The sequence below is a fragment of the Hipposideros armiger genome, unplaced genomic scaffold (genome assembly GCF_001890085.2).
Source record: "Hipposideros armiger isolate ML-2016 unplaced genomic scaffold, ASM189008v1 scaffold_261, whole genome shotgun sequence".
NCBI classification, from domain to species: Eukaryota; Metazoa; Chordata; class Mammalia; order Chiroptera; family Hipposideridae; genus Hipposideros; species Hipposideros armiger.
The window spans coordinates 1,876,538-1,893,324 of NW_017731611.1; the positions used below are offsets into that span (position 1 = coordinate 1,876,538).

General features: G+C 36.7%; 1 protein-coding gene across 1 annotated transcript in view; it reads right to left on the reverse strand.

Moving 5' to 3' along the window:
* The window catches only part of FAF1 (Fas associated factor 1), a 409,817-nt gene that overhangs the window by 151,677 nt on the left and 241,353 nt on the right, over positions 1–16,787 (reverse strand). The window contains exon 9 of the mRNA XM_019656527.1: positions 4,685–4,780. Within this exon, the coding sequence (XP_019512072.1) occupies positions 4,685–4,780 (96 nt within the window). The remainder of the gene's footprint in view (positions 1–4,684; positions 4,781–16,787) is intronic.

The following is a 16,787-nucleotide window of genomic DNA, read 5'->3' on the forward strand; positions in this document are numbered from 1 at the left end:
GAGAAAGAATCTTAGAAGCAAGGTCTAAGAAAATTTCAATGGAGACAAGAACTGTGTGTAAACAGGTTCAGTAGGATGAGAATTTAGAAACAGAGAGCTATGGTATTATGAGAAACAAAACAAAACAAAAACAAAAAACAAAACAAAACAAACCACGACAAAGAAACCTGAGTTAATAATCAAAAGACCTGGCACTGAATATTCTACCATTCTCTGTATGACTTTGGGCAAGTGTCTTCTCATCCCCACTATAGAATGTGACTAATACTGACCCACAAACATGGCTGTGAAAATGAAAAAAGACGGCAAAGCATGGTATCTTAAAAAAACTATTATCTGACTCTAAGAGTTAAATTCAATTTTAGTCATATGGTAGAAAGAAACCAAGTTGTAGTGAGTTAAGTGAATAGAAGATGAAGAAATAGAGTCATCAGTATAGATTACTCTATGAAGGTTGGCTGTGAAAAAAAAGGAAAGGTAAAACTAAAGCTTGAGTGGGAGCTGAGTTTGAAGGAATATATACATATACACACACACACACACACACACATATATATGTATATATATATTTAGGATGAGAAGATCTGAACATATTTTTAGGATGAAGAGAAGGAACCAATAGAGGGGGGAGAATAAAAATGCAAGAGGCCCCTTTTACCCATCCCATGTTGGTGGAAAGGTTAGTGAGGGTAGAATCAAGATAATGGGCAGAATATAAACTCTAACAGCAAGAAATTTCTCAACAAAGTAGGGTAACAAATTTGATGCTGATATGAAAATACTGTTATTTGAATAGAAAAAAAGAGGGTCATAAAAGTCTCGATGTCTGAGACCAATTGGGTCAGTTTCAAAGAACAGCAAGTCCCTCAGTGACTGGAATGAACAGTCTTGGGCTTGGGTTGACAATGAACATGAATATGTGTGAGGAGATGGATTTGGGAGACATGTGGAGTTCAGTTCTGTACAGAATGAATCTGCAGTGGGCATGCAGATGGAGATGTTCAGGAGGAACTGGATGACCACTTAGCTTGTCAGCCTGTAGTTCAGGATCCAACAGTATGTAGCATTGCACCACAGGCAGACATGCTCAATACTTGTCTCATCAAGTTTTAAAAACTAAAATATAGAATTTTGGCAATTAATTATCTGTGTTCAATTTCATTGTTTTTGTTAGGTACAAACTCCTTCCCGGAAAGACTTTGTTTTGTTCAAAGCCATATTCCCAGCACCTAGACCAATACCAGGTGTACAGTAGGTATGTACTCAGAATTTATTGAATGAATATAGAATGAACCTTTTGTCGCTGAAGCCCAAACCTAGGTATCATTCTTATCTCCTCCTTCTTTCTTTTCTCCTGCAGATCTTATCAGTTACCAGTCCCACTAATTTTCCCTCCAAAGTATTTCCTAAGTCCATATCCTTCTCTGTTTTTACTAATGATGCTCTAGCTCAGAATCTCATTATCTTTTGCCTCTACCAGCACAACAGTCATATATGATTTCTCTGCCTGCAGTCTTGCTTCCCTTACATCTAGCTCTGCACAGCAGCCAAAGTGCTCTTCTCTAAAATGTATATTTGGGCAACCCCTCCCCTGCAAAATCATTCTCTACTTATTAGCCTTCTATGGCTCCCCAGAGTACAAATTCCCCACTAGACACACTAGAACTACTCACCTTAGCCTCATCTCTTATCTTTCTTTGTCTCCCATTTTATTTTGCATAAACACCGAATTGCACTCATCTCTCCCCATATACTAATCAGACCACGCTGTTCCCTTGAATGGGATACTATTTCCATGTTTCTTCATTTGGCTGTGTGTGTCTTATTCTTCATAATTCGATTTGGATGTCAACTCCTCTAGTTTTTCTTCTTTTTCTTTTTTTTAAGTATTCATATTTTTTCTGTGGTTGGTATGTGCCAGGCAGTACACTCGGCATTAGGGATACAGAGGTAGATAGGGTAGACAAGGCTTTTGCCTGCAAACATTCTTAAAGTTTCCCCATCACCACCCCCACCCCCTATATTTGTGTTCCCCCAGTGTCTTGTGCTTGCCTCAATTTTCTTAATTATATAATATGAAATTATTAATTTATAGTCATCTGACTAGCACATAGTGAGCAGTCAATAGATGATACCTTAACTGAAGTTATAAACAGTGGTTTTAACATTAACTACATTCAAATTTTATTTTTTGTTATTCTTGGGGTATTCCTCCACTGCCAACTGAAGACTGGACAATTCCCAAGGAGTCTGGGTCCAGGGGATCCCTACACTGCCCCACCCAAGCAGCTGGGAAGAGGAGAGATAGGTACCTAGCTAGGTACCCAGAGATATGGGAAGATCATTAAAGGGGGGCTCAGGAACAAGGGGAGGATGGGAAGGAAAGAGAAAATGTTCAATTATCATAAAGAAAATGTAATTGCAGGGCCAGAAGGAGAATGCAAGAAATAAAATTTTCCCAGCTAGAGGACACAAAACTCTAACCCACGAAATTCAAAACCTGAATTTAAGTACTGGTCTCAAATATCTTTCCTAACTTCAAGCTTAGTAAGACAGTCAATAGTAAAATGGTAATTGTCTTAAAAAATATTAAGTAATGTAGGAGAAGGGTTAAAACCAGAAGAAAGAAGCAGAACCACTGGGTGGAAGCTATAGAGACATAGGTTCCAGTTTAATATAAGGGCAGAGCTGCTCAACAATGGAACTGGTTGCCTCATGAAGACAGACCCTGTTATTGGAAGTAAAACACCTGTCTATTTTGAGGGGATGTTTTGAGTGAGCTCTTTCAGCATACACACAGTGGTCCTAATGTTTGGCACCTAGGAAACATTAAATAAATGTTTAAATGAATGAGGGATGAAGTGATGGAAGAGTAGAAATCAAAGATAAAATCCCTTCCAGTTTTATAAGCCTATGATAACATAAAAACCAAGTCACAGCTTCTTTCTCATTTCTCACAAGCTCACTGCAGGAGGTGGTATTTACAGTTAGTTAGCCAGGGAAGGAAAAATAATGGACTCATCTCAGATAATCAGATTTCAAGATATTCCTGAGGCCGTGGCTGTTTTTTGTTTGGCAAAGCCTCCTAACCCCACACTCCCTTCTATAATTAACCCAAAGAGTGTGCCAGCCTCACAAATACTACTCCTCACTCTATGACACTGACTTCTTTCTGTTGAAGGGACAGTCCAAAGAACACATATAATGGTGAGAGTGACAGAAGGAAATAAAATGAAGTGAAACACCTCTCAGAGCATGGAACAATTAAGAATTTTGGGTGGAGCTAGTTGGCCACCTTTCAATGTTAGTAGATTTATCCAGTAAAGAGTTGAAGCATAACCTACTTTCGCCGTTAAAAATATACTCAGAAATATTAGAAAGAAATGCTAGAAATAGCTCAGGCAATTATTTTTGGCAATTTTTACCAAGCAGTGAAACTCAGTATCATTTTTTCTTTCCTGAGTATTAGTGAGATAAAGTACTGGAAAAAATGGTGTGGGCTCTTTAAAAGAAATTAACATTTTTAGAGGCCCAAGAAAACAGTACTGTAGTATTGTAGCCAAGGGAAAACCTTCTTTCTTTGTTGATTTCTAAAAAATGTTAAAAGAGTAGCAAATTATCATTTTCACAGGATGATCACAGATGAGAATTTCACTTATGCAGTCTCACTTTTCTTTCACATATTTAAGCGATATCAACATTTCAGAGGACGGCTGCAGAGATGCTGCGGCAACTCCCATGTAAGTGTCCAAAACACATAGTCAGTTTAAACACAAATTTTCAACCATATTTTGTATAGACTGTAAGTGGGAAATGATTTTACTGAATTAGCCCAAGCTTTTAAATACTTGGATCACGCTCTGGCCTGAAAAACCGTGGTGTAAACAAACTTTCTGTGCTATTAAGTTATGACCTCTGTTGCATATGCTTTTTAAGTCACGGTGATGATTTTTCCTAGTACATAGTAGAAGCACAATAAATGCTTTTAAGATGAATAAACTGTAATGTTCATGCTCACTTTCCCATTCCCTTAAACTAGTTATAGTTAGACACAGGGCAGTCTGTAACCATGGAAAAGATACTACCTTTTAATATTGTTCAGACTCACAAAGACACACAGGCACATCACATACACAAGCATGTTCAGTCTTATCTGACCCTTTCTTTGTTTCTATAGCACCCTGTGTGCACTGACTGCTATCATTGCATTTATGACATTATGTCATTATTAGTTTACTGATCTATCGCCTTTGACTCTGAGCACCTTGGGATTAAGTACATTGTTATTCTTTGTTACCTAGTATCAAGCATAATGCCTGGCTCCTGGACGATGCACCAACTCAATGAGTTAAAGGACCTTCAAATCAATCCTAATAAATGTACTGAACTATATTGTCAGCAGCAAAGAAAATCCCTTTGTTAACCTGACAGTTCTAAGTAAAAATCATTTCAACCAATCCACCTGAATTCTGTCTGTTGAAACATGAAACTTATAGAACAACAAAGAGTACATTAGCAATAACCTTGCATGGAAAGTTTCTTCCTCCAAGAATTTACTGAGACTTTATTCACGCTACGTTAACTTTATCTATTCATTGCTGCAGCAGATAAAAAAGAATAGGAAGTGGGCAGGTGGGTGGAGGATAGGCCTTCTGTTCACTGAAAAGCTGGAAAATAGGCTTACCTCTTCGGACTGTTCCCGGGTCTGTGCAGGTGAAGATCTTCTTCCCACTGTCAGTCGATGGCAAGGATAAGAGAGCCCTGATTCAGCAAGACACATCTGCAAAAAGTAAAATCCATCACTTGTAAACAAAATGAGACCATGTTTCACAAAAGGGTTTTATTTTTTGCATATTTTCTATTACTTCTGAAGCTAGATTAGAAAGATCTCTCTAGTAACCCAGGTATTACATTACCAGGAAGGCTTTGAACATTTGAAAATTTCCCACATACAGGATGTTACACTAGTCAAGGCTATTACTCATTAGACAATAGACTGGGGCTCCAGGATACTGTAACAAGCCTAAAATGAAGCTACCATATAAACTACTCCCCCAAGCATGTCTGTTACTTTTCTGATTAGTAGAATAATACCTCAGTTTCCTAATTCCCAGGGAAGTACTCTATAAATCTTTTTTGGAGGGTATCTGAAAGAGTGTTTGCTGAAAGCACTTTTAAAATAAGTTTCCACATATGGTGACTATGTCATTTATACTTTAATCAATATTAATTCACAATTTCAGATCATTATGACAGCTTATGATTCCATAATGCATGTAAAGCAACTAGCACAGTGTCTGGCACACATTCAGTTTACTGTGATGATCTGAAATACTACCCAAAGAATATGCCTACTATGGCCAAAACGGTTAAAGCAATACGTATTTACTTCTATTAAAGTTTATAGTGGGTCAGATATTAAATAACTATTTTGAGGTTTAAATTAAATTTAGGCAATATAAGCAAAGAAGAACGTATGCTACTTTTGTCTACAGAGCATTAAAACTATATTAAATACCCAGAAAAGTATTTTTCTTTGTTGTTCATGAAATGAAACATATGCATTTACTGTAACAATGATATAAAGTGAAGTTTCTTTTATTATTATTAAAAATAAAATAGAGTATCCACTAGTACACTGAAAATACCCATTGCTAACTTTTGGGAGGTGTGAATTAAACTGATATATGATGAGGAAACCAAAATACCTGTAAATTCATAGGGACCAGCCAAAGACACAATAGTTGGTCATAACAACAGTTCAAACATGTTTATAATAAAGCTAATAATCATCTGAAGACAAATATTGGAGTGGAGAATGCAAATGTCAAATAAATATTCAGGTATTTTCTAACAGGTGAGGTGTGTTCTATCATACAGATTATACTGAACAAAATCACGTGTTTGACTATTGTTATTTTTCATTTAGTCTGGTTAGAGGCTTTTGCTTGCTTTTGCATCTAGATGTTTTGACATTGTACTTTACAAATGCTAGAAGACCTGATTTCATTTTTTTAAAAAGCCAAGTGCATTGATTCTGTCATTTCTATTCAACCATATTTATTAACATAATTGCCACAATTAGCTCAATTTATTTCATTTCAATAAGACAAAGCCATGTTGGATAAGAAGCATAGGCTAATGGGGATATGAAACACAATTTGGGGAATATAATCAATAATGTTGTAAAGATTTTATAGGGTGTCAGATGGGCATTTGTCTTATTAGGGAGGCCACTTCATAGACAGTATAGATGCCTGACCACTGTGCTGTACACCTGAAGCTAAATAATACTAAGTGTCAACTATAATTTGATATATATATAGTCACGGGATGTGGGATATAGCATAGAGAATAGAGGCAATGGAATTGTAACAGCTATATACAATGTCAGAGGGGTGGTAGATTGGGGGAAGGGAGTTATCACTTTGTGAGAGGTGTAAATGTCTATTACATTGTTTTGTACACCTGAAACAAAAAACAAACAAAAAAACAAAAACAAAAACAAAAAGCACAGGCTAACATTCAAGCCACGTTACCTTCACAATGTTTTCCATTTGAAAAAGTCCTCCTCCCCCACCCTGAAATCCTCTGGTAATGAAACAGTAATGATGGTAAATGTCACTGACAATCAGAAACAGTGTAGTGTAATGGAAAGGTATCTTGACCAAGAGCCAGGATAATCTCCATTCAAGGACTGCCTAGCCTCCTGATCTTGGTAAAGTCATTTCTCTATTCTAAGCTAGAGTTTCCTCATTTGTTTTATTTTTTATTAAATTTATTGCTCATTTATTAATTGACTTGAGTAATCCCTGCCCTAACTACCTCAATGGACTTTTGAAAGGGTTAAATGTGATAAGGTAAGTAAAAGCTGGCTTTGAAACTGTACTGACATAGGCAGAAGAGCTGTTTTCATTTCAATGATTGTTATTTTTAGGACCTGGAGAAGAGAAATGGTGATTAACTTCCCACTGTGACTACCTTTGCAAATAGCCCATTCATAGGAGGAACTGGAGGAAAGTGCTCACTGAAAGTACACGGTACAAATGGCTGGCTCCTCAGTGGGCTGTCTCCACAGTTATCCACATTTACCATCTCCATTCCCAAGGATTAGAGGAGAGTTTTGCCTTTTCCAGGATGTCATATAGCTGTAATCAAACAGTATGTAGCCTTTTCAAATTGGTCTCTTCCCATTAGCAATATGTATTTAAAGTTCATCTATGTCTTCTCATGGCTTGAGAACTCACTGCCTTTTATGGTGTTCAATGGCATTCTGTTGTCTGGATGGACCACAGTTTGTTTATCCATTCACCTACTGAAGGACATCTTGATTGCTTCCAGGTTATGGCAATTATGAATAAAGCTTCCATAAATATCTGTGTATAGGTTTTTGTGTAGACACAAGTTTTCAACTACTTTGGGTTAAACACCAAGGAGTATTAATAGGTAGATCGTATGGTAATAGTATGTTTAGTTTTGTAAGAAACCACTAAACTGTCTTCCATAGTGGCTGTACCATTTTGCACTCCCACCAGCGATGAATGAGAGTTCCTGTTGCTCCACATCCTCACCAGCATTTGGTGGTATCAGTGTTCTAGATTTGGGGCATTCTAATAGGTATGTGGTGGTATCTCATTGTTGTTTTAATTTGTATTTCTTTGATGACATATGATGTGAAACTCTTTTGATATGTTCTATCTGTATATCATCTTTGGTGAGATGTCTTTTAAAGCCTTGGGCCCATTTTTTATTTTATTTTTTTTTTGTTATTGAGTTTTAAGAGTTCTTTGTATGTTTTGGATAACAGTCCCTTATCAGATGTATTTTTTGTAGATATCTTCTCCCAGTTTGTGGCTTGTCTTCTGATCCTCTTGAAAGAAACGACTTTTAAAGTCAGTATCCTGAGCACAAATTCATTTCTGCTAGTCACTGTTCTACTATTTACTCAAATCAATTGTTTATGTCTCAAACCTTGGTTTCTTCCTCTATAAAAATATTACCTTTCTTAACTGGCTTTCTGTGAGGATGACTTAAAAGAGAATATATTTGCCAAAGAGTAGAAATATTATATCAGTTGGTGAATATTTTTAAAGTCTATTTGAAGTTTTTTGTTTTCTTTTTAGAGAAGGCATTTAGTATTTTCTTATGAACATATTAACTATGCTAATGATTCTCAAAGCGTAGTCTATAGACAGAGGGTTCTTGAGATCATTTTAGGGGTTCTACAATGTCAAAAATTTTTTCACAAATTTGACTTGGCATTTGACTTTTTCACTGTGTTTTTTTACACTGATGGTAAAAAAGCAATTGTGGGCAAAACTGCTAGTATCTTACCACAAATCAAAGGAGTGGCATCAAACTATGTTCGAGTCTCCAGTGCCATGTATTTACTGTAAAAATGCCAGTTTCACTTAAGAATGTTCCTGTTGAATCAGTAAAAATTATTACTTTTAATTAAACTCTTGAGTATACGTTTTTTAATATCCTATGTGACAAATGGGAAGTATGCATAAAGCATGCCCACTGCATAGCAGAGTATAATGGTTATGTTGAGGAAAAAGCACTTAAGTAATTGTTTGAGTTGTGTGCTCAATGAGCCACTTTTTTCATGGAACACTACTGTTACTTAAATGACTGATAGACAAACCTGGTTCTTTGGATTTAGGTATGTGACAGGATTTTCCTCCAAAGTGAATGAAGCAAGCCTCTTATCTCAAGGAACAAGTCTGACAGTAGTAATTGCCAATGACAAAGTTTGACTTTTCAAGTAAAAATTAAGAATTTGAACAACCATCAGCCATCATGAGCTCAACAGTTTCCCAATGCTTAAAGATTTTTCTAATGAGATCAGTGGTGATATTAACAGATGTGATTTTTTGATATCAAATAATGTAATCTGTCAATATTAGAAAATCTGCATAACTCAAGAGGACTCAGAGAATGAATGCATGCTATAAAATTATGTACGGGTAAAGGATCTATTCAAAGTGCTAGACAGACCAATGGCTCTTATTGTCAAAGCACAAAAAGTACACTGATCCAGCTCCAGATATCACATTGAAACACCTTTAGAAAAGTATCACTTGTCGAGTTATGGTTTAGTATCAAAGAAGAATTCCCACAATTATCTGAAAAGACTATTAAAGTACTCCTCCCATTCCAACTACAGATCTATGTGAGGCCAGCTTTTCTTCATAGACTTCAACCAAAACAATGTATCACAACAGGTTGAATGCAGTAGATATGAGAATCCAGCTGTCTTCTATGGGGCCAGACACTACAGAGATTTAGAAAAGTGTAAAACATCACTCTACTCACTAATTTTATTTTTTGGAAAATAACTTTTCATAAAAAAATGCTATTTATATAAACATGTAATGGATTTATCATTGTTATCTAAAATAAACATTGACTTTTTTCTCAATATTAATTTTGAATGACAAATATCAGTAGACAGAAGCTATAAACAAAGGCTCTTTGGGGGTCTCTGATGATTTTTTTCACAAACTCAGAATTCAAAAACAGTTGTGAATTGCTGAACTATGCAATGGTCAGATGAAACTAATTTTCATAAATAATAGTGGCAATTATTTGAAACAACTGAGAAGCCCAAAAAGCACATTGTTTTGTGAAGTTTTAGAATCTTCTCAATGTTCCCCCTTACATAATTAGAAAGCGTATAATAATTTCTTTATAAACAGATTAAAATGAAATATAGGACAATGTGTAAAAGACTATTCTTGTAAACCATCATAATTGATCATTGACTATCTCAGAAAAGTCATTCACACAGTATCATTTATTTTAAGCTTGTCTCTTGGGGTGTTTATAAGGTCCTCCTTAATAATGCTTTTTTAAAAAAAGATGAATTAGTTCTTGAAAGTACTAAGCCAAATTTTAGCCCTCTACTAAATGCATACTTGCAGCCTTTTTTTTTTCCTTATTGTTAATGACAAAGACTAAAACACTTTAAGAGCAATGGAGTAGAATTTAGGAGGCTGAGTTATGGGACAATGGGCCAGTCAGCAAGAGCGTTAATATTCTCTTTTGTAAAATATGGGCGCATCCCAGATGAATGACCTCTCAGATACCTTCCAGCTTTAATAGACTGTGATCTTAATACATCACTAAGAAGATTCAGTTTAGTCACCTGCAGGACCCTTGCCCTGCATGTAATGCACTAATAGTACAACCTAACAATTCTGAAACTATAGCTTTGCTATTTTTATGTTTTAAAAATCAGTTTGTAAAATATGATTCCCTTGTGTTTTAAAGAAATTAATATAGAAACTTTTTTTGAAACCATATTTCAAGGGCCGGCCGAGTGTGGCATGTTGGTTAAGAGCTGGCTTGGGACGCCAGCTCTGAGCAGCAGGGTCCCAGTTTGGATCCCACATGAGGGCCAGTGACACTGCCCTCTACAGCTAAGATGGTGAAAAACAGCTCAACCTGGAGCTGGGCTGCCATGAGTCGCCAGCGATAGCGTAGGCTGCAGCCCCTGCTGCAGTGGGCTGCCATAAGCTACTGTATGTAGCTGGCAGCCAGCATGAGTGGCCGGCAGCCAGTGTGAGCTGTCAAGAGCCACTGTGAGCAGCCGTCCAGAAGCCAGTGACTGATCTACCTCATCCGGGAAGAGCGCAATGATAATACCAACATGGGCCAATGAACCAACATCCTCCACAACTAGACTGAAGAACAAAAGGACAGCAATTTGTCTGTTCCCCTTCCCCCGACTCCCCAGCGCTGTTCCCCTCCCCCAATTCTCCAATAAAATCTTTAAAAAAACAAAACAAAATAAAAACCGTATTTCAAGCTTATCATCCTAACAAGGTATGGGCATTTACCACAATTATTGCAATACAAAGAAGATAGATATAGATATAGATAGACATACCTATACTGCACACATTCACACCACTGAGTATTGCTTTACTGAGGAATGAATGATCTAAAATAAACTACACATATTATGAAGTGTATAATTCTAAGTTTTGAAATACATATACAAATACCCATGAAACCACTCAGTAGTTTTAAAAATATTTTAATAATTGATATTATAGAGAGTTTAATATATTGGTATTATGCAAAGTAATTTATATATACATTACCCTACTTAATTTTCACAATGATCCTGCCAGACAGGTATTATTATTAATCCCCATTTTAAAGATGAGGATACTAAGCCTCACACAGATTAAGAAGCTTGCCCAGGGTCACACAGATACTGAGTAGTTAGCCAAAATTCAAACTCAGGTAGTTTTATCTCAGAGCCATTTGAAAAGCATTCAATCAAACAGCTATTAAGGCCCTACTATATGTTGTTTTATGGTCAGATAAACAATAATTACTTTCTTTGGATTAATGAAAACAGCTACTCCTGAATACCATCAATTTGTCAGGAACTGCATATTAAGTGCTTAACATATGTCTACCATACGTGACAGTCCTGCAAATTAAAGATAATCACGGTTGCATTTATCACAAAACAGCCTTCCAGAGGTAGAAGAACCTGTCTAAGATCAATCAACTACTAAGTGGCAAACCAGATTTGGCTCCAAAGGCCGTGGAATTTTCAGCTGCATCACATTTCTGACTGACACAAAGTCTTTCATGAGTAAGGAGCCCTTAAAATGACTGCTGGATCACCCCTTAAAATTTTCATATGCTCACCGTTCAACTAGACAGATTATTAAGGTAGTTTCAAGCCAAACTGAATCATGAGGCTGAAGTTTCATTTACTGCCAACCAGAGTACAAATAAAAAAAGCTTATTTATTCACAATACCATCTTTTTTTTTTTTAATCACTTATGTGCTAGAAAAGTCACAGAGCTTTAATTTGTGGCAGGTTGAAGCAAGCTTATTAAGAATGTTAGTTACCAAGTGCATATCCACTTGTCTGGACTAGCCCACTGCCACATTCTTGTAGCAGGGTTAAACAGCAGTTTAGTCACCTCATAAAAAAGCATTGTTAAAAAGGAAGTGACTAATAATAATCTGGAACCAATGGAACATTATAAGAGATGTGCAGGTCAAGATCAATTATCTACAGAACTCCTGTGTAAATAGCTCAAAAACTGTGTTCTCTGCCTGGCCTTGCTGCGTTATAGTAGCAATTGATTTGGCAAGTTGGTAAGGTTTAATGAGATAAATATCAACAGTAACAAATTCTGAGGCTTTTTGCTATGTACATAAATACGAATACAATCATGCAAGCAAGCAGAGTTGGAAGAAATAGGGATGGCTGCTATAGATGGCTGCATTTTAGACTCATAAGTATTAGAGTTAGAAGGGTCCTGGGAATTCATCAACTGCTGGGATCCCAACCAGGAGACCCCCACATTTGAAGCCTTGGCTAAGTGCTGCTGTCATACCCACCCTGTCAGGCATCCCATGCTCCATTCCAAGCTCGTAATGAGAAAATGTAGAGAGAAGTTTGTCAGCAGCCTAATCTTAACCTTCTATCAGTAGCCCCATTATTCCCAGCAGGTTTCAAATAAAAGGCAGTTCCCCTGCACAAGGCCTAGCCTAATCCTCCCATTTAACAGGGGGAGAAACTGAGATGTTCCCCACGTCGGCTTCATGATAGCAAAGCGTGTTCTCTCAACTCCTAACTTAGGTCTTTCTACTAAATAACCTTAACTACGTTCTTCAAAGATGTTGTAGTTAGTTGCAAAACACTAGTAACTCTCTTGGTTTAATTATCTCAAATATCTCAAAAAGGTTTCTTTTAGGAAATATATATGAAAACAATTAAAAATGTTCCTGGCTGGTTTTTGTTGTTGTTTCTTTTATTTAATCTGCTGGGATTTGTGAAAACAAGGAGAATCATCTGATGCTACTTTTCCATGTTATAATTGCCCACTTTCATGCTTCTCTGCAGTGGTCCCACATTATCTTGAGTTCTTTCTATCAAAAGAAGGCTGCTCAACACAAAAGTTTTTATTCTTTTTAATCTTTCATTGCATCCCAGCCTCTAAAACCAGATTACACCATAGGGAGACAAAGAGCTGCCTATTGTAGCAGAATCAGCAAAATTTCTAAACAGGCATTTTACTTTTATAAAGTAAATATATAGATAATAACATTCTTGGATATTACTATTTATTGATTCTGGTGTGTACACTAGAAGAGCTTCGGAAGCACATCAGCATACTAGAGTACTTCTGAAGAGCATTAAGTTATATAAGAAATATCGCCCTGGTAGACCAGCCTAATGCTGCCTAGTGGCATAGTCTTTCTCATACCTATTTAGCGAGAATGGCCAGGTTTCCTATATAAATATACTAGCTCAGGAAGGCAGACAAGTTGTTAGTTTCAAGGCAACTTTAAACCAAAGAAGCCATTTCAGTTGAATCAAGAGTTCTGCTGTAAAGTCAACTATTGTGCACAGAGGCCAATAATCTATGCTGTGAATGAAAATGAAATGGTGTTTGTTTTTCAGTTCCTGTCTCTACTACTTTGTCATTTAATTGCTTACCAGCACCCTCTGGTGGAGGGCAGAAGAGGGAAAAGCGCATATTAAATATATTGCTTCTAACCCACAAGGCTGGTGAGGGAGGGAAAAGTAATTTGAAATGTGTAGATTTCTCCTGACCTTGACTTTCTTCCCTGTAATTACTTCACAATTTAGAGCTAATTGCTGAATAAGTAATATTAGACATATATTTAGTTACTCAGAGTCAAGAACTAATCATTCAATAAACTTTTATTAAGTTCCTATTATATGTCAGGCACTTGGATGCAGATAACCTGGCCTTGGATGCTGGCTTTGATATTTAATGTCATTTCCCAGGGAAGTTGTTTGATCTTGTAAGACCTCAGTTTTCTCATCTGAGAAATGAAAATTATATCTTTGTTGACATCATTAAAAATATGATAATTAAAAAATGCCTAGCATATGGATTTAATTAATTTTCAAACTTAAAAAAAAAAACCCAAAACCATACAACACTTCATCTTTGTCTCTTTGCCTGAAAGAAGGATTATTCATATAAGTGTTTTTAGAAGCAAAGATTATTTGTCTTTCAGAATTTAAGCCTAGATGACAGGTTGGTATCAGTTAAGTGTTTATTGGTATAAGTTAAGTGTTTTATAACACCTTATGTCAACTACATTTAACTTAATTAGTGTGTGTTCTGAAACATACACAGAACAAATATATTACTTAATCTTTTCTGCATCAAGGATACCCACAAGATGCTGACCAATACTTAATAAAATATTTTCTTCCTGGGTGAACCAAGTAAGTTTATTTGGGGTTTCTTATCTCTTCTCAAGAGCTTGTAAGATATTCTTCTAAGTGCCACCCAGTAGAGGCTCTGTTTAGATATATTTTGGCTCTGAATGTTTAAGAGCCCATCTCTGACATTCACTACCTGTTTGTGACTGAGATTTTTAAAAAGGATATGTTACAAGTGACGCCCCAAAGTGGAACTTACTACAGGTTTCCCATTTAATTCCTATGAGATGAACGTAAGCAAGACTGAGATAGAAAAACAGGTTATTGGTGGCAGCAGAAAGAAATGTTTCTATCGGCTGTAGTGAGCTTGGGAGACCAGTTTAGCCCACTGAGAACTTTCACCTTAAACACCTTTAACTGCATGTAAGCTACTTCTCTTCTGTTACCATCATTAAAGCAAAACGAGTATTGTTTTTTTATATCTTAAGGCTACATGGTGCCCTTTTATAACTTCTCCCATCAATGTTGCCTGTATATTATTCCATGTGCATAAAAATATTGGTGGGCTAATACAAGAATACTGTACATAGATAAAAGGATCTGGGTTAAAATCCTAAGTCTGCCTCTTATTCATTGTGTGACCTTGATCAACTCTCTTCTCTCAGTGTTATCATCTGTAAAATGAAAAAAAAAATGGACTAAAAAAAAAATCCTGATTTCCAAGTTTTTTTTTCTCACTCTGAACAAAATTTTCAAAGCATACCTGGCCCACCTTTCAGCTTAATTACTTCAGGATAATAGTAATTATCCCTTACTATTGTTTTATACTGTATTCATGTTTGTTTGCTCATCAATCCAAAAATATGCCTTGCACTTACCGAATGCTAGGCTTGTTTGCTTATGCCATTACTCTTGCCTGGGTTTCCCTCCCCATTCTTTTCCACCTGTCCACTTCATGGGTGTATTCAGATCATATGAGAAAAGCAAGTGAAAGCACTTCTTTAAAACTCATCTCTTCTATAACCAACTTAACCTCAAAATTTTTTCTGTCAAAGGACACTTTGTTTGTTTCCATGTCTTGGCCATTGTAAATAAAGCTGCAGTGAACTCTGGGTGAGCACACAATGTGATATATAGATGATGTATTACAGAATTGTACACCTGAAACCTATGTAACTTTACTAACAATAGTCACCCCAATAAACTTTAATTAAAAAAAAAATTTCTGTTCTCTAAAAGACCTGGTGCCTCTGGTAGACAATCAGACCTAGTGACACTTGTGCAAATCTTCCAGAAACAAACATCTTTTAGTCCGCCAGTTCCTGTGCAATGGCCAGAATCCCAGGTAGGAGCTGAGTGGAAACAGAAAGTGGGGATTTTAGAGACAGTAGGTAGGTCAGGGTCTGGGTTAAAGGAATAAAACCTAGCCCAGGACTTGACCCAACTGAGGGGAAGCCAAATATCTAGGGATCAAAACGCTGTCATCCTCCATTTGTGGACCTCTGCCTTAGGCCGTAGCCCTGTAGGACATTTCTGTCACCGAGGAAGAGGTAGTCCCAAGAAAGCAGCGACAATGCTTCAATGGGTACAGTGGGTCAGGGGACCTGCTATTTAGAAGGTGAAAAAGCAAGAGAGTGTCCCACTGAAAAGGAAGGGACATCATCCTAAAAAGCAACCCAGGTCTCCTGATAATTTGCACTGGTAAAGAAGCTCTGGAAAAATGTCTGGTACTGGAAGGCAATGTTTTTGGTAATCAGGTGTCACTACACTTCCTTGGAAAAGTATAAAGGCAGACCACTTCTTGGAAAAGTATAAAGGCAGAATGATTATGAACTTGGACTTGAAAGCCCCACTGCCAGTGTTTGAAATCCTGGGTCTGCGGCTAATAGCTGTACAACTTTGGACAGCTCTCATCTTCTCGGTGCCTCAATTCCCTCCTCTCTAAAGTTTCTAAGTCATAAAACATTGTGAAGATTAAAGAGTACACACACACACACACACACACACACACACACACGGTTGATGGTAAAAATTTTGCTATATAACTATGTAGAACAGACAAACAGATAGTATTAAACCTGTTTTAAGTAGAGGGCGAAATACTATTTATTATTCATTCACTTAACTGATAGTTACTGAGTATCCTCTATGTTCCAAGAACTCAGCTGAGCACTAGGGGTGCTGCCAATGGTGAGCAGTTTATGGTTTTCTAAGCTATAGGTTTGTGAATAAAGTGTAGACCATGTCAGCTTTATTTTATTGTTATAGCTAGCCCTCATTATGCACTTCTTAAGAATGCACGTGGCATAGTTTGCCATGATTGCATTCCGCAGAAAAGAAAAATGGGGCTCCTTTACCCAAGATCACAGAGCTAATAAATACAGCAGAGTCAGGACTAACAGATGTTGCCTCCTAACTTTTTTTTTTTTAAATGACATCACCTCCACTTTAAATGTGAACCAACCTGGCTAGCTTGTTAAGCCTCTGATTTATTGGGTGTTAAATTATGAAAAATATTTTAAAATTCCCTAGATGTCATTAGGTTAGCCAAAACTGTAACTATTTTAAGGGATAGAAAGGTGATGAAAGAAATACAGTGAGTCA